This window comes from Triturus cristatus, chromosome 4_1, assembly GCF_964204655.1.
Source record: "Triturus cristatus chromosome 4_1, aTriCri1.1, whole genome shotgun sequence".
Taxonomy (NCBI): domain Eukaryota; kingdom Metazoa; phylum Chordata; class Amphibia; order Caudata; family Salamandridae; genus Triturus; species Triturus cristatus.
In genome coordinates, this window is record NC_140585.1 from 1,130,084,557 (window position 1) to 1,130,110,472 (window position 25,916).

Genomic DNA, 25,916 nt, shown 5'->3' on the forward strand with positions numbered 1-25,916 from the left:
GACTCTGACACACAAATTAAATTACGCCATATTTAGGTGGTCAAAGAAAGAGGCAGTCGTGCTATTTCTGTTGCCTGGGCTCCTCTTTCAGCGCTCTGCACACTTCTTTTCGAGAGATAATGCTCAAATACCTTCCTTGTGACACAGTTCATCTCTTTGAATGACGGTGTTACCTTCTTTTCACACAGGGATTTAAACGTGAGTAAGTAGTAGAAAAGGTCAGCGCATCTGTGTATTTCAAACAAACACATTCCTGAACTTTGCGCCACATTTCTTTTCTTGAATCGAGATAGATAAAGGAGCATAAAATGTGCGCAGATGTGGGAATATACGTTCTGGCCAATTAAATAAATATTGTTATTCCTCTATATATTATGGAACTACACTGTAGTATGCCAGCAAGTGTATGAAGTCTGTGAAAGAGGGATGTAAGTGAACTAGATTCCATAACAACAAAAGAATAAACAGAACGACATTAATGTAACCTGGGACCTGAATTTTGTGAAAAGGTAATAATAGCAACAGCTAATACAGAATAAATACTGAAGAAGATCAGCCAGAGATCTTAAAAAAATGTCAGTTTTAGTGTATATATCTTTAAAAAATTGTCACAGATAAGCTAAATGTATTTTAAGTGGTAAAAACTGTTGCGTGCAGATTTAGATTCCGTATATAGGTTTCCCGATTTATGCCCTTATATAGGTACAATTCACATTGCCCTTATTTGGACATAGAAATCCGGCCCTTATTTATACATTGTCCGTACAAACCAAATACAGGCATGGCCACCTACATCCGTCCATCCACGTCACAACTAATTCTTGGAAAACCAGACCCTTAAGCCTTTAGGAATTTCCCTCAGCTTGAATATTGATTTCTCCAACAACTCATTAAGTATGCATGAACATCTATTCCTTAGAGGTTCATTCATGATGTTCCTCTGCCCGACTTTTACGTCAATACTGGCATTCCTAGACACCTTCAAGGTATAAATATACCAGCACTTGCCCTGGCAAATTGCGGTTCCCGGAGGATTCGATCCAACCCAGACTACACGGTTCACCACGGCAAGTTCGGAAGGAGATCGAGTTCCAGCCTGATGCACTGACCTGACGCTGCCATCCTCCTCGCAGAGAATCCAGCTCCAGTGCTCTCTGACTTCCCTTGTGGGGGGTTAGACGATCGAGTCCAGAAAAGAGATTCCAACCTCTCTCATTCTAAGGTATGGAACTGACTAGAACTTAGAGAAACGTTTGGCAACTCTTGGCTAAACTAAAATATAGCTAGCTATACTTTAGAAATGGCACCTACTTCAAACCTCGTACTGCACTTAGGTTAGGCACACTGGGGTAGAACAATTTAGAAGCATCAGTTGAGTATCACATTTTAGCTTATGTTATTTATGTATGTATTTTGATTAATATATGTCATAGCTACAAACCATGCTATTGCAGTATTATTTTATCTTACTGCTAACCTCGTACATATTGTACTTCGCAGTATGTCTTACGATTGTTGCAATTCATATCTCTTGCATGGGAAATAAGACTGTTCAATAAATCCTTTTATTGAAACGCCTGTCTCTCTATTTCTCTGCAACTCTGTAGAAACGAAGCATGCACGATTGACTGAGTGAAACTGTTATCTATTGTTTCCACGATTCTGAGACTGTTCCGATTCTAAAAGGAAACAAAGTTGTCATGTTTATGCGGTTGTCAGGGACTAATCCCTTCTTGTATATTCGAGAAGTTTCTAGTGACCTCTGAGTTAGCTGGCACACACAAGTAATTAAGTTGAATATACTTGATAGAGACATACTGACCTTAGTCCTATGTCAAATCTATAGTGTATGTTATTCCAATGCGCAGAGCCTATCAGGGATATAGGAACTACACTACAAAACCTAAAGAGAACAAATGGCTACTAACCTGAACAAGGACGAAGTATCTCTTCTTCCATCGCTTCCAAACTTTCTGTCCAACTGCATACAGATACCTGTCAATATGAGCATGACATCATTTATTCAATTTCCAGAACTATTTTTTTTGTTTAAATCTTTTTATTAATATGTCATTATGTCAGCTACATTGCAATAGCATAAATGAGATGCCTAACACATAAGCCATCATCTAACGGATTTCAGTTAAATAGAAACATATAATCAGGAGAAAATAATACTTGCGGAGCATATAATTTAGATTAGAACATTGGAATGTTGGGAGCTCCATTGAAGACAATGGAGTGCTCCCTGCATCTACCGGCTGGTAAAGGCCCGCAGAGCAACATTCCAATGTTTTACATAGGCCTCTCGGAGCTTGAGGGGATTTAAATCCCCTGAGCTTCGAGAGGCTTTTGTTTTATTTGGTAGAACATTCTGCCCTCTAGTGGCAGTATGTTCTAATAGCCTTATAGCCCTTCGTAGCAGGGCTATACCGGCTATTAAAGTCCCGCTCCCTTGTTAAAGTCCCTCGACTTCAGCTCAGGCCTTTAACGCGGGAGCGGGCCTTTAATAGACGGTATAGCCTGCCGTAGCAGGCTATACAGTCTATTAAAGTCCCGCTATATTCAAAATAGGTACAATATGTCATAAATTACATTGGGAAATGCAGAACATATCTTGTCTGGCAAGATCTATGTTGAGAGCTATGGCATTCTTTGTAAATCTGCTTATTGGTTTATGCAGAAGAAAGCCAGAGTCAACGTTTGCATGCATGATGGAACCACATGTGTGAGCCCAGTTGAAAGGGCCAGATCTACAAGGACATACAGTGCAACATGTAGGGTAAACAAAGTAATCATGTATGCGAATCCGATGCTGACACCAACTATGGTGGAAGTGTCACCACGGAGCTCATGAAAATGCATGCAATGCAAGAGCATAGTAAAACAGATGCAGAACAGGAAAATAGAGCACAACAAAATGAGGACAAAATAAATAGATGGCAGGAGGGGGAGTAACTGCTAGTAATGTGTTTCCGTGAAGCCCCCAGCCCCCAGCCCAGTGCCCCTCAGCCTGTGCACTGCCTGCACATGATTGTAAAGCAAGTAAGTGTCACATGTGCAAATAAATATAAGTTCGCTGACTGAATAAGGGAGTAGTCTACTAAAGTATACCCAGTATTTGCAGAGTTGAAGGGGTGCACCGGCTCATGTCACCACATCAGTACGTTCCCCCTCCTCGGAAGTGTCTACAGGTTCAATTTCCAGTACTATGATACGCTACATATAGATGTCTGGTAACAGAACACCTGATAAATTCTGGAGCATGATAAAATGAATACACATTCCAGAACACAACACATAGATACCGGTCAATGGAACCCCTTCAGATATTATTTCAGGCCTAACTTTTAGAACCTGGACCCATTCCAGCTTTATCGACTATGTAATGGTTAATCTAAAACACAGGTACATGATGAAAGATATGATTATTCAAGAATGTGATGAAAGTGGCTATGACATGTTCCCTCTGTTTCTTCATTGGTCCCACTGAGTAACCCATACTGTGAACTGCAGGCACAGAGAATTTGTTGCACATTAGAATCAAATGGGACTCTAACGATCGAACAGAACTCTTTCATCAGATCTTTTGCTCGTTTTTGTGTATATTAGATCCTTAGTCTTCATCTTGGAACAGTCTCACAATCTATTAATGATTGATCTTTAACTAGCTAACCAGGAGCAAAACACTTCATATGTGGTTGTTTGCCACATTATTCTATTTCTAAAGGCCCACTAACATTGCCATGTAACCTGAATGGCAGCAAAGCTCTTTACAAAAAACATAATATGATGAGCTTCGGGTTAAGATAAGAAATTAGAACTCATTGGGTCTACTGGGATTATAGGTGCATTATGAGTTGGATATTACAGCTCTTTTGGTCCCTTGCATTTTTCAAGCAAAACATATTGGAAGTAGGTTGTTGCAGGACATTCCAATACCCGGAGATGAAAACATTGTACAGTGCCCATTATATGGTGAGGCTTGGATGTTCTTGATGACTTCCTAGCCTTCCTTCCTAAATAATTAAATTAATAGACATAATACATTTCCTGTGTAAGAAGAAAACAGACGGTATGATTTAGTTTGAACCAGAGTTGGCAAAAATCCTGGATGATTTGGTTTTAAGTTTGATTTCAAAATGATGTTGGAGATGACCCCCGTTTCATAGGTTCACTATTTAAGTTTTGTATTAGCAACAGTACTACAGAAATGCAACATATAAATCTTCTGTCCATTGGCCATTTTGCCCACAGCTGAAATGGCATTTAGGGCCAGATGTACAAAGCATTTTTCCAGTAGAAAACAGCCCGATGTACATAATTGGGCCATTTGCTAATGGAAAAATGCTTTTTCAAATGTACAAAATGTGATTCAGTAACTTGATACAGAAATCCATTTTGCATTTGAGATTCGGGATTTGAAAGGGGCGTGTTTAGGGCGATCCTTCCAAATACCGGTATGGTATGTAATATTGTTTTGCGACTGAATTCCGGTAGCAAAACAGTAATACTTTTACCACCAGTTTAAAAGTAGTGGCAACCAATCTGCAAAGGGGAAGGGGTCCTGGGTCCCCAAGGGACCCCTTCCCCCTTTGAGAATCTGAGAATGTGAATAAAAATATTTTTTCAGAGAAAAAAGTGGTCCCATGGACCACTGCCTACTCTTAAAAAAATAATACTTCAAGGTTTCAGATTTTCATTTTAACTGAATGCCCTTTTCCATTACGGAAAAACAAAAAAAAGATTGCTTTATCGAAAAGAAATTACAGACATGGTGGTATGTGATTCCTAATGCGTTGAAAACTGTGACCTACGTCAAGAATTTTCATGCGGTAGGTCTATTTGCAACCCACAAGGAATCTCTATATGAAACTGAATGAGTTTCATACATTAGAAATACAGATTTCCTAAATCCGATTCTAAGAGATTCACAATGAGGAAGTCAGTATTCCCTATGTTTGTACCTTTGGCCCACAGCCTTTCAAGATGAAGCCTCGTCAGCGGGCAAGGCTTGTAGGTGCAGGTATGAAGAGCGGTGCTATCAGCAGAACATCTGTGCCGTGCAGCTGCCTCTCTGGAGACATGTGCTTCTCACCCTGCCAGTCTTCCTCTTTATGGGTGGTTGTATCTATTCCGCTTCTCCATTTGTCCAACCCTCGGTCAACGACTCCCCACTCTCTCTGGGCCTCTAATTTACTCTTTTCTCTTTGTCACTTGCAGTGAAGTGCTCATAAGTCCATTTCCAATGCTTTACAAAAATGACTGTCAAACATGAATCACCACACATCTGCTTGAAACAGGACCTATTGGAATATTGTTCTTGAGTGGATGACAGGCAACATAACAATGTGCCTGTTGCAAACATTGACCCGGCCTCCATGCCAAAGTATCTGTAATCAGGAAGCAAAAGTCTTCTTATGTCACCGGCCATTGAGTGGTGCTAGCAAAAGGGAGCTCTAGGACCGACAACTCACACATACCGATGAATGACACAATACAAAAGCCCCTATTATGAGTGCCCTAGTAAATGACGATTAGTGCAGTAACTCTGGTAATGCTTATTAAAGTATAAGTTTCGTAGCAAACATCACCCCCAATAATGTGTTGTTTAAAAATGTCCAGTAAATACTGGGAAATGAGGATTATGATGCAAAAGCACCAAAATCCACTTGTGTCTTATTCTCCATTTTAAGACAGAACTCGTAACATGTACGAGCTATCGCACCTTATACATTTCAAAACCCTATGGTGTCAGATTGTTTTGGGGTGCAGTAAATGTTACACTCTCTTCAGGTGCATTCATATTTAGGGGCCTAAGTCTTTAAAACCTTAACTGCTTATTATTTAAACATAGATTGAGGTTAAAAAAAACTAAGAAACTGAATGTGGTGTTTCCCTTATGAGATTCTGACCAAACTAAGCTCCCATTTGTATATTTCCCAAAGAGGCCGCTGGTCTTCCACATTTTCAGCCTTTTGGATGTGTATGTCAAACCTAATTAGAATGAAGAGGTGGAAACCCCAGTGTCTCTTCTTAAACTCAGAGAGGATGTTTCACGGAAGCGAAGCATCACTAACACAAAGAACCAGGTTTCAACTTCGTCTCATCTTTGGAACCTCAGCTGTGTGCATTTAACACATTTAATAGGAAAGCCACAATAGGGAATGAAAAAAACACATTAAAAGCATTAACTGGAGCCAAAATACTCATTCATCAGTGTGTGACAATATTTTTTTATGTTCCTCTTTTCTACATTTAGGTTATTATTCTGCAGACTTTTTGCAGGATGCAGAGGAAATGAAGGCCATAGATTTGAGAAACATTTTCGTTTCGTCCTTGATTTAGACTGGAATTGGTAATTAGCTGCAAGACAGGTTTTTTCAAGGTAGGTCTTTGTTATGATTTTTGTATCTGAATCTGTACATGATTCTACGAAATTGATATAAAATGCTATATGCGGGAATATCTACTGAGCTAATGGCTTTGTAATGCAAACATTTGGCCGTGGCCAGACAAACTCTTAACACCTACCTCAATAGCAGTGAGCCCATACATCACAGGATATAGTATAAACAGTAATAAGCCCTGTCTATACAACTCCAATTTTTTTTTAATTCACTCAGTGTAGCCGGTATTCTGGGAGTCCGAGTACTCACCTGAGATAATAAACATTTACGTAGATTAGGGCATCCAATGACAAGAACAGTCTTTATTCTATAGGGTCAGAGCCTGGGGATAATCGCTTCTTGCTTGGATTAGGGCCTTGGCGACCAGTGTAGCCGGTAATATGGGAGCGCGAGTACTCACCTGTAGATTATGAACATTTACATAGATTAGGGAATCTAATGACTCGAGCAGTCTTTATTCTATAGGGTCAGAGCCTGGGGATAATCGCTTCTTGCTTGGATTAGGGCCCTGGCGACCAGTGTAGTAGGTATTTTGGGAGTGTGGGTACTCACCTGTAGATCATAAACATTTACATAGATTAGGGCATCCAATGACCAGAGCAGTCTTTATTCTATAGGGTCAGAGCATTGCTTCTTGCTTGGATTAGGGCCCTGGCGACCAGTGTAGCCGGTATTCTGGGAGTGCGGGTACTCACCTGTGGATTATAAACATTTACATAGATTAGGGCGTCCAATGACTAGAGCGGTCTTTATTTTATAGGGTCAGAGCATTGCTTCTTGTTTGGATTAGGGCCTCTGGTGACCAGCGGAGTTCTTTTTCAATGAGTGAGAGTCAGGCCCTGAAGAGGATAACCTCATGCTTTGCTTTAAGACTCTTTAACCATGGTTGTCCTTCCACCAGAGCCGCACTGAAAACGCAAACCAGATAGGGTAATTAAGTCAGACCGGCCACAGAGGGGCGTGAGGAGGGCTAATGGGAAACACTGCTGCTGCTTTTGTTACAAGGGAACTAGATTGAAGCAACAGAAACGGCCCCCACCCTTCCGGCCCACAGGGAAAACGCCCGGTGCATGTTACGGCCAGTCTGGCCCTGCCCTCCACATCATCCAAAAACACATTTTTCACACTTCAAACTTTTGCGCAGAAAAGCTCTTTCACCAACCATAGACGAGGACCCTGCTAAGCACAATAGAGGCAGCTCTGACTGCTGAAAATGTTAATGCTCTTAGAAGCCTATATTTGCACTTGTTTGAAGGGGGCAGAGAAGAGAGTTATCCCTGCATTGCTAACAATCACCAACAATTGTCATTTTAGAATATTCCTGTGTTTGATGATGTCAGCTTGGGTTTGAGACCAATTGTTACATCAGTCACTGGATTATGCCTTTAACTTGCTGTCACAAGATTTGATTTCGGTTGAAATACTGATTTACGCTCACTCACATTGCATTTGAGATCGCAGGCTTCTTCAGGTAGTCAAGACCAGTTTTCTCAAACAATAGATTTTAGTGCGCTCACTTGTGCAATGGAGATGAGGTCAACCACCCTTACAAACTGTGCGGTCCCCATGCCCCACCACAAAGGCAACAGACTCAACTTCTTGGGTTAGGAGGTAGCAAATTTACTCCACATGAAACAAGGTGGTATAAACCACTGTAAACAAATGACATTACACAATAGAAAATATTGCAAAATACACAGCAAACCTGAACATGGCATTGCACATATCCTATTTAGATCCCCATTTGGCGGCAACATAGTAGAGAAAGACCAGGTGATAAACTTTCACATCAAACATTTCAGACAACTCCAGAGACTGCATAGCGCATTGGTCCCTGCCGGGGCATCCCATGACTCTTGGTCATACTCCACATAATCTTTGGGATACCCGAGGTAGGGCTAGAAGGGTAGGGCCACCAGAAGGTCAGCCCTCCTTCCAACTAGCCTCACCCGGAAAGGCTTCTCCCGAAGGAGGCGGCCAACTGGGCAACTTAGTGCCCTCATGCATTAGTGTCATTACACGGCTACGATGGGCCTACGATGGGCTCCCATGTAGATATTTCGGGGTGGGTGAGTGGCAAACATTCAGTCCGGCTCCCGCAGCACATCAGCGAACAAAGAGCAGGCCACTGGGGGGTCGCCCACTTTTAAAGGGCTCTATACTGCTCCCTCCCCTCTGTTGCATTACTCATGACAACTTCTGGTCATGACTCACTTCTTTGGTCCCCCACCCCTCCACGGTGGAGCGACTAATGACGGCCACCTGCAAAAGGCAGATGGGCTTTTGGCCATACTGATTATTATTTTAGTAAATTCGAAAATATTATCTTACTGCCTATTTTGGGACAGTGAGCAAGAGCAAGTGTGCACTTCTTAACAGTCGGACTCCCCAATTTTCACTGCTCTCCTTTAAAAATATTCAAGGAGAAGAATACTTTACCTTTTCATCTACAGCAGATCTTTATAGTTGAAGGGAGAATATCTTACACTCAGAAGAACTTCACTCTACACAGCAGAGCAAGTACTGCACCACAGGGTGTGGAGAGGCGCGTACAAGGGAACAAAGCTCGCAGATGAAGTACAGGAACAAGTGACTGAAGTGCATTTCAGTAAAGACTGGGGTGCACCTCAAAAGGACTCAGCGAAAAGTTGCATCAATTTAGTTCACAACCACAGTTTCTTAATTCATTAGGTAAACTGAGGCAAAAATGGAAAAAAAAGTTATAGGACCTTCATCAATAATTTAATGGCCACAGAGGCGGCAACCTTACATCCGAGAACATCCTCTCTTGGGTGATGGAGGGTGCAGAATATATTCAATCGTCATATGTGTATTACTAGCATCACGAGCGGGTAGAGGCAGATTTTTGCTGCATTTTATGACTACGAAATGTTTAATGTTCAAATGATTTGTTATCAGATAACTGTGAAATACTGCGGCAGAAAGGTTCAAGAAAGATTACTTGCATGCAATAACCCCATCATTAAAGTAAACTGTTTGTGTTTCAGTCGATGGAATCGTTAGAGACACAACATCAAGAAGGGAATTATGAATCTATAACCAGTTCCATCAGCCTTGTAAATAAGTACAATTACAAGCTTGCCATCAACAGGAAAGTCAATGGTTGGTTGTGACATTCGAAAAACAGGAGTTATGGGGAAAGTGTGCTCCTCTTAAGCTTGTGACCCTGGAACTTCAACATTATTTCCAGTGTATCGTTGTTGTTCTTGCAACTGTTTGGCATTTTTTGAGATTTTTTGGGAGCTGTTTGGAAGTTATACAACCTCACTCAAGCACATCACCAGCAATTGGCACTCACTATTAGGACTTCCCTACAGGTCATCTCATCTTGGCCGCAGCTCCCACCCTTGAAACTTCCCTGAAATGCCAGTTACTTGTTGCAACTCCCATATAACGTTTCACTTCAAGGCACTGCTACGTGGCACCCTTGCATGGCACTGTAAATAAAATATTGAATTATTTTTATTAATTTGGCATCTTGAATCCACTGTATCACATCTACATACAAATATTTTGCTGTACAGGGGTTCACTAAACACGCGATGTTCATTAAGGTGTAGCATATCATAATTGACTTAGTAGGTTTGAAAACGTGCCCTCAATTCCCCCAAGTGCACTTCAAGACTGTAAATATTGATATTTTGACAAACACGATGTAGGAGTATGGTTTCAATGTATATTCTGATAGGAACTTGTCAGAATTACCTTTTTGCCTCTTTACATAGCAGCTGAATTTTCCATTATACATCAAGTGCTCTCATTAAAACGTGCTCACCTGCTCACTTTAGGACTATCAATTGCGGCAGGGAGACATACATTACTCCAAATAACATAGATATGTAAAGCTTCATTGTTACTAAGAGATCTTATGACAAAAACATAGAAGAAAACTAAAACTAACCACACTTGAAAATCCTAGCAAATTTGCTTTTGGTCTCTGTATTGTACATACATCTAAATGATTCCATCTAGCCTGTCTCTACCCGCATGTTTATATGAACTGTGCTTAGGTTATATAGGTATCTGTTTTACATGAGACATTTGGAAGCATCCCAAACCTAAGTACCACGAATCAGCAGAGCATTTTAGAGAGAATGTTTCTATTGCAACAAGAGCACTATGGGGACTAGCCGTTGTCATGGAACAGTATTATGTGTGGGTGAAATTTAATTACAGGAACCAGGGTCAGATGGGGAAGTGGACTGGAAACATGTCCATTGGATAGTTCTATGTACCAAATGTTTACATTTAGACTAGCCGATAATCACATAATAGTAGAATGTGGTAAGTGCTGAGCACAGGATTATAACTTTGGTATCGGAGACGGACGGTAAGCAACTTTCCCACTACACTAGAGCACCTCCTCTATAAAGAAGTTTACACCTCCAAGCAAGGTGGCCCAAGAGGTTGAGCATGTGCCCTTTGCCTTGTGCCTTTTGCTTATCACCAAATTGTCTGAAAGTGTGAGCTGCTCTAGGAAATCCTGCTACAATGTTGCCACAACCAGGTCCCTTGCTTTGGGAGAAGTACTCTGGAAATCAAGTTGCCTTGGAAAATTGAAAACAAACTTCTAACTATTTCTTCAACATACTGTTTAATAGTATAAGAGCTAGGATTTATCAGATTTGTGAACTTTCGTGATATATAGATGGATAGATAATTAGAAATATAGATATATTAAATAAAGGAGCATTTCAGCTGCACAAGAATCATGTCAGAAAATAAGGTATTCAGCACCAGAAGTTGCATGTCATTGATGTTTGTGGTAGTTATAGTAATAATAGAAGCGGAGGGTGGGAAAGCACGTGAATGATCATGCATATCCTCCTATGCTTCAGTTTCAGGTTAGTCAGCCAGTTTAATGACAAGAACACAGAGTTGGTTACACAACAATGGCTTTCACACACTGTTAGGATAAGAGAGTACAACACTCATGGCAGGTTAGTAAAATATTTAGCAGCCTTTAAATACCCATTCCAAAGTGCAGATGTCAATGCCCAGCACAGTGATGAGGGGAGAGGTAATATGTGATGTCTATTTTCTCTCTTATCCGAATCTTTTTGCCCCTTGTCTACTTGTGTCTAACATACTGTATTGGATGTAGTAATTGGTGGATGCAGCTAGAGGTGCATCGCTTCTATTGGATCCAGCATACAATAGACTTTCTGAAGTGTTTTTTAAACATATGTGAAGGTGTTATAACCAAATTTAACCATTATAAGCCTGTTTTTAGAGAATGTCTGTTTTTATTTGACCATATACTAGATCCACCTTTTCGGAAATTAAATCCTACCTCGCTGAGCCTTCAGCCACATGCATCAGGGGTTGGCCACAGTCCCTAGCCTTGAGCACAACCACCAGAGGCGCAGCCAACACCCTTTGAGCTTAGTCTTTGGGTGGTAAATCAGAGGGTGACTCACCTTTTTTTGCTTAGGTTTGTGAGCTCCCCAGTTTGGGTTTGCATGGAACCAAGTTGGATCTCCTACAGGGTCCGAATACCCAGTACTGGGATTGCAAACCCTGCAGGAGGTCCTACAAGGGCTCAAGAATTGTGTGGGTTCATGCACCATGGGCAATGGCATATGTAGCTGAAACGGGAGTCCAACATGGGTCATAGAGCTCTTGCCAGTCTTTCACAGATCTTAGTTTAACACTGGACTTTTTATTTTCATATAAGGGGGCCCTTTCCTCCCCCCACCCGAGCGAGGAAATGCTACCACTACCCCCTTTTAATGTGTATACTTTTTATTCAATATGCATGGTCCAAGTGCCACATCATTTAATGCTGTAATGGCAGACACATCAGATTGTTCTCTATTGCCGCCAACCAATAAGAGAGCCAGCGGAGATGGTAAGAGGGTGCATTGAGGCTGTGCAGGAGGAGCATTTATAGCAGTTCCAGCAGGATGGCTGTACAAAGGGGGGATGCAGATCCATATACATACGCCAACACATACATCAACATACCTAACATTATCTGCCAACACACCCACATTCATACATCCATAAAACCAAAATGCTATGCACAAACATGCTATATCATATGTTCATACTACAGACACCACACATCATCACATAGTCCAGTATACATAAACAAATGTATTGTACGACATTCAAACAGCAACCATTATGAACCAATCTGGAATGCTTACCATCAAACGTCCACGCAACGCACATCAACAACACCTCGAAAATTCATGTAATTCCCTAAACAAATTATATTTGAAAAAGATTTAGGGTAGACTAATATGTAAACAGAGGTTTCGCCATATTTAGCAGATTCTCTTTTTCTGCACGGTCACCCCAGATGTTTTGCCTTGTTATGGAGCCTATTTTCCTAGCTTTAGGACTCTGTGTACGTTATCACTGCTAAACAGTAGTAAAGGACCTGTTCTTTCCCTTTAAATGATGTGGTGTAAATTGGAACTCCAATTTTACCTATTTAACCTCCCCTTAGTACATTGTGCATAGTGCCTTAAGTTAATGGAAAATTACATTTCATATGTTGGCAGCAGTGCGTATTTACACCCATATATGGTAAAAATATATTTCTGCCAGGAGAACCACTGTACTTTGGCTGGGCTATGGTGACACATGGCAGGGAAAACTGCATTTGTAATGTCGAAAAAGCCTCTTTTTAATATATTCATAAGTCACTCTCAAGGTGTACCTTGTACGCATAAAGGGAAGGGAGCATTTATATAATTATAGGACACACTGAATCATGGGGCTAGTGTGTGCGCAAAGTGAAATTAAACCCAAAAGCTATTTCACTCTGTAGGCCTGGCAAAGCATTTTTCTAATAGACCTAGGTAGGATTAAAATAATAATTTTCCAACCTAAGGACTAGAAACCTGCTCCAAAAAGTTACCTGCTTAGCTCTAAAAAATTGACTCAATAGTGGAACGAGATTTTTGATGACTTAAGCAGAAAAGTAACTTTGAAAGAATGTACTTAAGGCTGCCTGAGCCAGAACACGGTTAAAAGCAGTCTGCCACTCTTCCTCATACCGCCAGAGCTTGAATATACCCTGGTTCAGAGGACAATGCATGCCTCTGGGCCCAGGGAAGGCCAAAGGGGGTTAGCTGCTCACCAATTAGCATGGAATAGTTATCTGGAAATGGACATGAATAGTTGGCAGAACAAAGGGCAGCTATGTCATCATAGATCCCTCTGCACTTGTAAACATAATTTACAAGTCTGTCAAACATCATCTCTTTTTAAGTTTTCTCAAATAGGGAGGGTCATACAACAAAATTATACACAAATACAAGTACCATCTAACATAAAAACACCCACAGCAAGTTTCTAAAGTTCACCCATACCATGTTCCAAATTTTGTTATCATTTCTGCATCTGGTAATCATTCCAAAAGATAATTACCAACAATCAGGGTATAAAATAAACCCAATGATAAAAACAGCCTCCTTCATTTTTTAGGGCTGTCGTCTACGTGCACTGTGAGAAAGCTTCCTGTCAGGCCAATTTTTGCACCTCCAAAGAAACTGCTTCCCTATCAAAGATTTCAACATAGACGCAGACCTATTAACTGAGAAATTAACTAAGAAAGAGTACCCCAGAAAAATAGTAAATCAAGCGTCAAAGAGGGTAGGGTCAGAAATAAACCATAGGCAAACATTACTCGAAAGCAAACCCATGAAAGAAGACAACAAGCTGATCTGGGTCACCACACACAACACAGTATCCAACATGGTAAAGAAAATAATGAACATTGAGGGATACTAGGCTATAATGAAATTAACTTTCTCAAACCTATGTTACCTATTGGTTCCCACAAGAACTAGAATCAAAAGATCGCAAGATAACCAAACTTTATCGGGCCTCCTTCCAGTTAAAGGACATTTTCCATGCGGCAACTGTGGCATCTGTATATTTATGTCTGTTACTAAACAAATAGACCCAGGTCTGAAAACTCTCCGGATGATAAATCAACAAACAAACTGCAACTCAGAAGGAGTCATCTAACTCATAAGCAGTTTTGAGGATTAAGACACTTCGGGATGACCAATAGAAAGGTCAGAACAGGCATCAGCAAACAAGGAGTTACTATAAGATGTGTTAGACCATTGACAAAATCAGCTAATCATTATCGCAAGGTTCACCATTTTGTGAATTACATTAAATGGATAGAAACTGACAAATCCTGGATAGCGTAAAATAAAGCTAATTCGAAATTCCTCTAATTGAAGTGGGAACAATGGTGGATCTATAAACTTCAAGCGTTCCAGAAGAGCCTCAATGTTGATATATCATGTCCTCACATCAATACAATGAAATAGCCACGGCCATAAGCCCCTCACACCATGAGAGGTATACATCTTAGCCCCAGGATGTGTACAGATTGACCAAAGGAGTGGACAATCAGGATCAACTACTGCCACTACAGTCACTGAGCAATAATTATGCATAAGAATATTGACAACCCTGTGATAACAACAAGTGTTATTCCACATTTTAATAAGACCACTGATGTGAGCAGTAAAACTAAGCCTGGGCAAAGCACTAGGCTACGCTCGCGTAGTTTGCGAAGTTTGCGCTAATTCGCACTACGCGAGTTGCATGTAGCACAGTACAAACATGCGTAGCATAGTGAAGCGGTCATTTTTTGCTTGCTCGCGGTCCTCAACGTCAAGTTGGCGACCGCGAGCAAGCAAAATGACTTCCCGGCGAGACTTTTTCCTCTTTCGCGATCAGCAACATCAAGTTGCCGATAGGGAGCTTGGAAAATAAACCTCCCGACGAGATTCTCAACGCGGGGAGGCCAGGTTTCTTATTGCGAGTGGTCGCGTATGCTTGCGACCGCTCGCGATGAGAAACTACCAGTCCGCGTTGAGAAAGCTTCAGATCGAGTAAAAATCTACTCGAGCGGCACAAAACTACAGCTCGCACTGTGCAAGATGCCGTTTTCAATGATTGCGCAGTGCCGGATGCTTGTCCGCACTGTGCAATCACTGAAAACGGCATCTTGCACAGTGCGAACAGGGTACTACGCAGTTCGCGTAGAGATACGCGTAGCTCGCGTAGTGCACTTTGCGTAGCGCTACTTCGCGAACTACGCCCAGGGTTAAGTAAAACAACTCTGTGAAAACAAGTGTTATTCACCAATCCTAACAAGACTGACAATGTAATCAGTAATACAACAAATAGACATACATATAAACAAGACCCTAAGAATGAAATGGGGCCATCCACACTCTGATAAAGCAATTACCTTAAGCAATTTTTACAAAGGGTAAAAACATTGACCTTCACAACTAGGTATCTGAGTTCTTCTCCATCAAAGCAGACAAGATGAGAAGAAAGTGATTGTAATTGACACCATGAAACACCCAGTATATAATACCACTAGACTACAACTGTTAATTTACACAGATATATCAAACTCAGCTCACAAGGACATAAGCAATCACGTAATGTAGCAAATTAGATTTGATATTGCAAATGATCAAACAATTTGACAGGCTCAACTTTAATTTGTCCCCCGCAGAACATTGAAGTAATCAGTCACATACACAAGACATCACACATGCAGTGACATGCACCGGACAGGTACCAAAGCCAGGTTTCAATCATGCCGGGTTAAATAGATGCCGAATGCACGCTCATGCATCGGCGGAGGGGATGCAGGACAGAAAACCTGAGGTGTTGAGAAAATGAGTAGCATGCCACATTTAACATTATTTTAATGCCCGGCAACAAGACTTTAATGGGCACCAATAGGGGCCATCTTAGATACTAATTAACACACCTCCAACCTACAGGCAATGATATAATGAATACAGTCACATTCATGCTAACTCCTAAAAATTAAGCACACGAATAACGAGTACAGCTCAAGCAAAAAGCAATGCCAATTACATATCAAGGATTAGGATTAAATGTACAAATTCGATAATGGATTACACTAGATGAATCACCTGAAATACAACTGACCCCTGTGGTGGATTTGTCTCAGGTCACTGTACTACCATTGAGACTAAAATGTTATAATAACTTTACCAAGCACATGCATTACAGTGTTTGACTAAAGGATTGCACTTCCCTGTTTACCTAGGTTGAGCACAATTATGTCAAGTTATGGGTAAAAAGGCATTCATTAATGTCTACATATATATATGTGGGTGTTTGTGTGTGTGTACATTAGCACCTTTACACATTGTGTGCTGTGCTTGACGGAGTGCTATGTCCCCAGATTTGCTTCAGCCATGCATGGAATATATTAGAATAACAACAACAAAATGTGACATGCATTGTAATCTTACAAAAATATACTCTCTCGGTCACAGAATCAAACCGATGGTAACAGTGCCAATTGGATAAGAGTAATTCTCTTACTTTGCTTGCAAGAACGTCATATGTGTGCTCCTGTATGTTTTTATATGTTGTAGTGTCCCATTTTTAAATTGTGATTTCTAAAGCCAGAGACTATTTTCCCGGACTAAGGCCGCTGACCCAATGGGCAACTCTGAGAAGGCAGAAACATGTTGACAATTGAAGGTGACAGGGTGATAATGACCTAAATCCGTCAATGAGCTACACGCATCTTTTGGTCCAACCATTACATTCTTGAATAACATTGTATAGTGCACAGCCCTAGATTGTTTTAACCTCTGTTTCACTGGCCTACAATTTCATTAATAAAAAACTACTCTTGCTCTCACACTGGGTGGTTGGCCCCACCTGGACTTACATCGAGATCCGAGTGTGGGAGCCTGATGAAGTATGGCACAAACTGTGGGTGCGGGCATTGCCTTTCCCAGAGGTAGTAAATAGGTAGGCCGAAATATGTGAATAAAGCCCAGCTCTTCCCTCGATTGTGTGATACTGACCAGCATTGGCCTCCTGGATTCATCAAAAAACATTAGGCAGATGCTTGAGAAACAGGTCCTGGTAGTGACATCCTGATACTGAAATGTAAGAGATGCTGCATGCGAAGCTATCGATGCATTGATAACCACTCGGCTAGATTGGAAACTAAATACTATATTCCTAGGACATGGAAACACGTTGAGATGCAGGACTCTACCTCTGAAGATTAAGGAAATGACATTTCCCACATTTTGCATCAACAGCATGCTTTTAAGTGTCGGTGGCTTATTTATTTACAAAACCTCAAGGTTTAGTTACTTTACAAGCTTTGATGATTGCTGTTTTTCCAGCTATCGAGTGAGGAAAGTGACGCTAATATGTTGTCGAAGCAGAGGGGGCTATCCCCGATGGTGCTTTTCAGTTTACCCTTGTTACTCTCTACTGCAAGCATTCTTGTCTGACTAATCCAATATGTTTAATCTTTCCCGGTTCATTTTTATTCTCTTGCTCCTCCAGTTCCCTGTGACTTTGTCTAACAGCCTCTGCAAAGGTGTTTTATATTCTCGCCTGTAGGACAGCTACCCATGTACCGTAGGACTGGGACAGCGGCATTAACTGCACTCGTCACATCTCCAATAAGTGGTAGCAACAGCAAAAGGTATTTTTTGGGTTCAACTGAGTTACCACGTCTTTTTTTTTTTAGAGAACGAAAGCTTGCCGTGAACTGTTTTATGAGGTTTATTTTCGTCAATATGCACATAAATATCGTGTTTAACTCCTTAGAGCCTAATAGTCAATTCGTGAGAAAGGTGGGTACATTTTAACGAGTAAACCTATTACTTTAAATCAAACACTGAACTCCACAATAATTGCATGAGTCCACTAGCTAGATTTCTGGTTGAGAGCATTATCTTTTTATATATGGTTAAAAATCCACAAAATTATCTGGACAATATAAATAAAAGATGTTATAACATTATTCACCATGGAGGAACAAAATGCTGTTGAGCGTGTTGCCTTCAAGATGCACAGAGATCACTGCAAAATGTGCATTGACACTCTGAGCTATCTAACCAGGCTGTGAAGCATCTTCTAACTTTCATAATTTGGTGGTTAAATGGTAGTCAATGTTAACAACTAATTTCCAGTGCTGGATTAGCCTTTGCGCTCTGCGACCACTCATCAGCCATCTAGCCACTCATTCACTGAAGAGGATTGCCTGTAGCCCAATTCATTAAAACCAGATTCACAATCAGGTTATGGATGACAGCACCATGACAAGTAGCTTCTGCGCTACTGTGTGCTTCGGGCATCGTGAATACTGTGCACATTAACAGCACACGCGCTCTTGCAATGGTCTCAGAAAAGAGTACAACAGGCCTTCCTTTGCTGTATGATATCCGCCTTGACGGCACTTTAAGCATTCTGCTTTGTCCACACACAATTTTCAAGGTGCAATACCAAATATTATTGTTATATTTCAATTATGCTGGAAGCGCCTGAAAAAGAATGTGGCAATTTATTTGCACCGAGTCCATGCTGTGAAAGTTCATGGTTCTTCTTCAAGATGAAAAATCAACCCTAATGAATAGTTGGAAAACATAATTGTGTACTGAATGCTGAAACTATTCAGCGTCGAAAAATGGAAAAGGCCAGTTGTTACTTTTTTACCGACCATTCTGAGAAGCGAAGCAATCTCTCAGCTGAATGAAAAATCCTCTATTTTTTCAAGGCTTTATTGAGCTCAGACAATGGGCAAAAATTATGAAGAGAAAATTGAATGCATGCAGCCGCGCGGTCCAGCAAAGGGCTCCCTAAGAGGAACTTGAGTGAAGGTTGAAAGAGCAATTAATGGTAGCGCAAAAATCTGGGCCATCGGATGGAGCTCACTTAACATGTGGCAGAAGTAATCTCACACTTGTGAAAATGATTGTCAGTCCCTTCTCAAACACCTTTCAGGCACGCATGATCCCATTTAATGGATAACAATACGGGCTATCCGTGGGCAGCGCGACATTCAGCGGCGAGCAATAGGACCAAATGCCCCCAGGCACTTGCAGTCCTGGTTCATCTCTCTGCGGAGTGCATTAGAGGGCCTTCTGTCCTCCGCTTCCCTGCTTTCATTTATCCCGACCACATTAAGCCACGCTTTGTCTTCGTTAAAGGACGGCGGTGGTAACTATATCGCGCCACCAATGTAGCTTGTCCTCTCACAAGCTGGGCAGTAAACAATTGTGTATTGATTTCAGATCTCAACGTGTGGCATTCTCAGGAATGGGCAGAATAGACCTTTAAACAAGGAACATTCACATGCAACTGAGAAAAATAGAACACAAAATCGGTAAAGCTAATGACAAAGGCAGTACATTGTTCTTCACGTATTTACGTATCAATGTAACGATTGATTCAAACACTTGCTTAAACAAATATATCCAGGATTAGCACCATCTAGGATCTCTTTTACAGGACTAGGATATATGGTGGAACTGCTCATTTTTTAGACTGTAATGGCTGCCTTTTAGCACTTACTGTTGCTATTGATATTGAAAGGCACACTTGCATAGACTCAATCACACTGATAAAAATAGGCATTGAATGCCGGAAACTAAATGACAACGATCAAAGAGAACAGACCTTGTCATTACAACGTACAACAGCGACTGTAGTGCAGAATATGCTGTAACTGTAAAGCATATGTACGTTCAACCTATTTTCCTTTTCTGTGTTTCATATCTCCTCTATCCCTACCAGGACATTTACTAAACATACCCTTCACATTTAGCCAGTTTTGCTACTGAATATTCATGACTTAAAGAAATTCTTGCACACTCCATCTTGGAAATATTTCCATCCATAAGTAATTTGTTGAAACTTAATTTCGCATCATATCATATACGTGTCCATGAACAGAACCACAGTCTCTCCCCCGCCCCAATCCCTAAACTGGAACAATTCCAACTCCATTCTTCCAATCTAGTCTGATGACTAGGACATTGGGTTTTAAAACAACATTATGATATAGTCAAGTGGCATGTCCATCATCCACAGCTTATTAGAATTATATTTTATCGCCCGAGAACTATTATAACAGGAAAATCCTGACCTCTCTCTCTTGCCAACTTAACAGAGACCTCTGAGCTTCAAACACCAAATGTCATTACATCACAAGGACATACATCCTGATATGATGATCAAATAAGGTTTTGGGACATCACACATATCTCTGTAATAGAGTTCCGATTCAATACATATGCAGAGAAGAGCTCAGCAACCTCGAATTTCTCCCACGTCAAAGGTCACTGCTGGTACGTATTCAGCAACAGAGATAGAATAAATCTCAGACTTCAGCCCTTGTCCTGGACTTCTACCACCTCACTGTTGCCTCTACCTGCCACTTTCACTACCTTGGAATATAAATGACCAGTGATACAAGTATGACCGCCCAAGTTGTTCTCCGGCCGTGGAAGACTATTACCAAGCCCATCACCTCATAGACAATTTAGGAAAATGCTTCCATATCTTACTTTGTATTTTATCAACATTTAGAGTGTTCCACCAGCCCTCTGCACACAGCCTTGATTTAATATTGCAGCTGCTCCAATGTTTCTTCTCTGAACCACTTTAGATCTCTGGTGTATTTTAAACAAAACTCAGGGATATGGACACTCATCTGGCATCTGGGTCTGTTGTACCAGAAGACATCTCTGGAATCATGAGGATGTTAATAGTTTGCAAGTGGTGTTCCATTTTTTAACATGGACCTCAGTTCTGAGACAAATACAAAAACGTTGTAAGGTTGCAGCTGCAAAACAGATCTCTGGTGCTTTGTGGGTCCTTCTGCTTTTACTTTTACTCTTACAGCAGCAAACACTGTCAATTGCCTAGAATGTCTAGAGTTCTACATCTATTCACAATACTGTGGATTTTTTGGTGTGGTTTGAGAGGTCTCAAACAATATTGGGCATTCATTTCACGTTAGCACCATAGATTAGGGTGCCTGCTTCTTTGTGCTTCTAATCTATTGGGCCCTTTGGACTACAAAATGCATTTGTGACACAACATCTCGTATACAAATGCATCGACATCTATGAAAACTACTAATTGCGAGCAATTCAGTAATGCAAGTACCCAACTGATGGCCCTCACTTTCAGTTACTTGGTTGTATTGAAACAAGTGATGAATGATTTACAGCACAAAACCTTTATGTTAATCTTCAAAAACTAGGCCAGCGTTTAGCTTCAATTAGAAACAATACTTATGCAGAATACTGCCCATTCAGATTCTCTGTCTCCCACTGTTATTATGCATGGGCCCCAGAGAGCCCTTAGCGTGAAAGATAGATTTCTAAATTCAGTTCTAAATCCACTGCTATGATGTAGAGATGGTGGGTAAGTTTGTTTACAATTGTTGCCATGTCATAAAGGAATTACTGGGTGCTCTGGCTGGGCTCTCTGATAGCTTGTCAGTGCAGCATTGGAAAGCAGGGAGCAGAACATATGGAGGGTGGGATTGCCACAAAGATGGGAAGGGGTGTGTGGCAGGAGGCTGCATGTACATATATTTAGAATTTGGGTCTGGGAGGAGAAGCAGTGTTCTGCATGGCTTCCAATTGAACTCATCTGACCCTGAATAGCAGTTGAAAGCAGGGACTGAAAGGGATGTTTTTGACCTCAGGGTTCCAAGCGACAGAATAGACAACTTAAGCTTCGCTCTTGTCATCTATGTGATGACAATCAGAATCCCTTGGAGAAAAACATCCTAATAACTCACTGTTACCCATCTATAATTCTGCATATTATTTATGTAAATGCTAGATAACTGATGGATATTTGTCTTGCCGACTGCACTAGAAGACCCACAATTTAAAGGAGTATAACAAAGGATCCAAATGCTGGAATGAGAATTGCAGCAAAAGCTTATACAATAAAAATCTGAAGAAAATGATTCAATCAAATGTAATATCAACCGGATTTAGTCTATCAAATATATGGATCCATTGTGCACTCTATATAGCAGCTAAAATAAATTAAAGATCACCCAAAGTTCTCACATACATTTTCCTAATTTTAAATATTCAGCTGTTTCATTGCAATAATCTATGACAGTGATTATAAACCTGTGGTCTGCAGACCCTTAGGGGGGCATGACACCTATTCACGTGGTCTGTGCTTCTTTAAAAAACTAAATGATACTTCATTTTTTAGAAATAAAACTCAATTTTCAATATATATTTATTCACTGAAAAACCAAAGGTTACAGGGATGTTATATTTAGGTTCAGATTTTGCACACAGAAAACCATAGAAATTTAGCAGTGATAGTTATAATGATCTCAGGTTATCTCAAGTAACTATAACTCTTGGCCTAGGTAATTGTAACTCATGCCCCCACCATGCACAGTTTTCTCATCAATAATTTCACTGCAAGTGTTGCAGTGATAATATTGATAATGCCAAAAGATGTCATGAGTAATGTAATAAGTAGGGCAATTAGCATTGCATGGCGCAGGCATGAGTTATAATTACCTTAGGGCACAAGTTACTTGAGATAACTATAATTGTAAATGCTACATTTCTATGGTTTTGTTTGTGTAAAATCTGAACCTAACTATAATGTCCCTGTAACCTTTGTTTTTTTCAGTGAATTTCTATGTTTTTAATGCTATTGCCTAACTAGAACGCTCCTGTAACCTGTGTGTGTGAATGGTTGTGTAACAGTGTGTGAGTGGTTGTCTGGGTGTGTCAGTGGTTGTATGGATCTGTGAGTGGGTGTGTTAGTGGCTGTATGGGTTTGTGTGAGTGGCTGTGTTAGCGGTGGTATGGGTGTGTGGGAGTGGCTGTGTTAGTGGCTGTATAGGTGTTTGAGTGGCTGTGTGAGTGGTTGTGTAAGTGTGTGTGAGGGAGTGTGTGAAAGCTGTGTGGGTAAGTGGTTTTGAGGGTCTGTGTGTGGGTATGTGAGTGGCTGTATAAGTGAGTGAGTGTGTGGGTGTGTCAGTGGGGGTGTGAATGGGTGTGTGAACGCTGTGTGTGTCTGTGAGTGGGTGTGTGCATGTGTAAGTGGTTGTGTGAATGCCTGAGTGGGCTTGTGAGTGGCTGTGTGAGTGGTTTTGTGTGTCTGTGAGAGGGTTTGTGAGTTGTGTGTGAGTGGTTGTCTGGATGTGTAAGTGAGTGTGTGAGTGAGTGAGTGTGTGAGCAGGTGTGTGGATCTGTGAGTGAGTGTATTTTTCTTTCATAATTGGGGCTAGATCTCCAAATCCTTCCAGAATCCACCCAAATCCATGGATTCACATGTGGTTAAAAAAAAAAGGTTTTTGGAGTACTTCTTGCCCATGAGGGGTCCGTCACAGACCCTTTCATTAGTCTCATGGGGTCAGGATACCTCTACCCTGGCCCTTTCAATCACTTTTTAACTCTTTTTTCCTTACTGAGTCCCAATGAACAAAATAGCGGAGGCAACTTTACAATCACAGCATTCCTTTTGGCGCGTGGATTCAGGTATCTGAGGAGGCTCTGTGTCCCTAGATATAAAAATATATTTTCCCATTAGTATCTCGAAAATTACTGAACGGATTTATATCAAATAACAAAAAGCGTGCTTTCTGGACCATCCAGCGGTTCGGACAATAGTCGCATTCAAAATCCATATGGGAATTAACACGAGAAGCAAACTTTTTTTTACCTCCCACCTTTTAACTCAGCCCCCCCCCCCACCCCCCTTGATGGATCAACCAGAAACTTTCCATGCACAACAAGACCCACCGGTACACTTTTTGGGAACATTATGTGAAAATTCAACCGGCGCCAAAGATATAATCAAGTCAAAAATGCTTTTTCTATGGAAACTAAGTCCCTCACTATAACTCTCCACTGGTGACTGCCAGTAGGATGGATGGATGGATCAAGGTTTAAGAGGGAAGGGGCAGCACCAGAATGGCTTACTGGACAACCGTAGCCTCTGATGAAGGAGTCTAACAACTCGGAAACACGTTAGGCTGTTATCGGTGTGAACAGCTGTGAAAGGATTCCGCTGTCCTGTTGCATCCGTACCTATTAAAGGCTTTTAGCACATCCTGCTGTTTGAGTGTGTCTTACCCGGATTGTACCTTTGGAGCAGTGATATATATATATGTGTATATATATATATATATATGTTCTCAAACCACCTCCAATTTCACTGCCGAAATCAGACTCCGACACTTGGGTGAGCTTTACCATCCAGCTTCAGTTTATTTTCTCTGCTTGACGCGTTTCGGCACACTTGCCTTTTTCACACTGGGAAGTCACTAAAAGAACACCATTTTTAAACACATAGTGAAGGTCACATGATAGGTTTGTCAAATAGATATAGTGAACAGACTACGCAAGTGCAACACCATCATCACTATACATTAGACCGACTTTTATTTCTCCCTTACTCCATTAGTTAAAATCACTAATAGATTTACATATATAGTATTTAAAAAATATCATATTATATATGTTAAAAGCTCTATACATGCTATCGATGTTGATTCATTGGGAAGAATTATTCTTAGTTTCACATGACTGCAATGACATTGTGTCGCCTTAAATTTAATTCCCACTAATAATTGCTGTTTCCTGATATGCTCTTTGGATAACAAACAATTTAAAATATCAATCACTTTTTACTATGAATCAACATATCAATTTTTCATCATGTCGGTCACACTGTCCATTTGCAAAGAAATCTCGGGCAAGTGCCCAAATGTTTAGGTCATATCCAGTCCATGATTCTATTAATAAATGAAAACAGATTTCAATTCAGTGCAATGTTAATAAAGTGCAAGTGCATTACAGTACATCTGATTTTTTGTGCAAATTTTTGGTTTCTGTGCAAAATAGCTGTTAAAGTGCAAGATCTTTATATCAAAATCTAAAAAGTAACAGAATTTGTCAAAATTACCACACTTACATCAATACTCTATGAATTCTCTAATCAGAAGCTAATCTGTTATGTTTTTACTATATTGTTTTGTCTCAGTGTACCACCTCAGGATGCATCATATTGCTAGTGCAAAAAATCAATATGTTCTCACATTTCCATGTCATTAGAGGTACATAACACTATTCATTTCGCCAATGATACTGACAGAGTATTTTCATCAAATGACCTAATATTGCATTGTTGCTCATCATATTGCCACAGACTCAATATACCAATAAAATGCAGCTGTTCTTTGACCTTCTTACTTGTTAAGTGTTCACTAGTTGGTGTTAAATAAAAATAATAAAATTCAGGTAATGAAATGGAAAGTTGATTTAATACTCATATTAAATGTACATGTAAGTACTCCTCAATATATATATATGTGTGTATATATTATCTACTGGCGGTCGCCAGTAGATAGTTATAGTTAGGACCGAGTTTCCATAGGAAATCTCAAAATTCTATTTTGAATAACTTTGGCGCCGATTGACGAATCCTCGCGAAATTTTCAAAACTAATGGGGCGCTCCGCTCCGCTCCTCCCCTGAAAGTCTCGGGGTGATTCGTCAAGCGGGGGCCGAGAAAAAGGGGGGGTCCCAAAACGCGTTTTCCCCATGGATTTTTCCATAGTCGCAGCTACAGCCTGAACGGCTGAACAGAATTACGTGAAATTTGGCAGAGTGTAGCCATAAGGTCCATGAAGTGCCTT

The 25,916-nt window shown here is 40.7% G+C and overlaps 1 protein-coding gene across 7 annotated transcripts in view; it reads right to left on the reverse strand.

The window, feature by feature from the left end:
- Positions 1 to 25,916, reverse strand: part of CADPS2 (calcium dependent secretion activator 2) — a 1,645,358-nt gene that overhangs the window by 775,109 nt on the left and 844,333 nt on the right. For all 7 annotated transcript variants that reach the window (XM_085654189.1, XM_085654188.1, XM_085654187.1 and 4 more), the window contains exon 9: positions 1,929 to 1,995. In XM_085654189.1, coding sequence (XP_085510315.1) covers positions 1,929 to 1,995 — 67 coding nt within the window. The remainder of the gene's footprint in view (positions 1 to 1,928; positions 1,996 to 25,916) is intronic.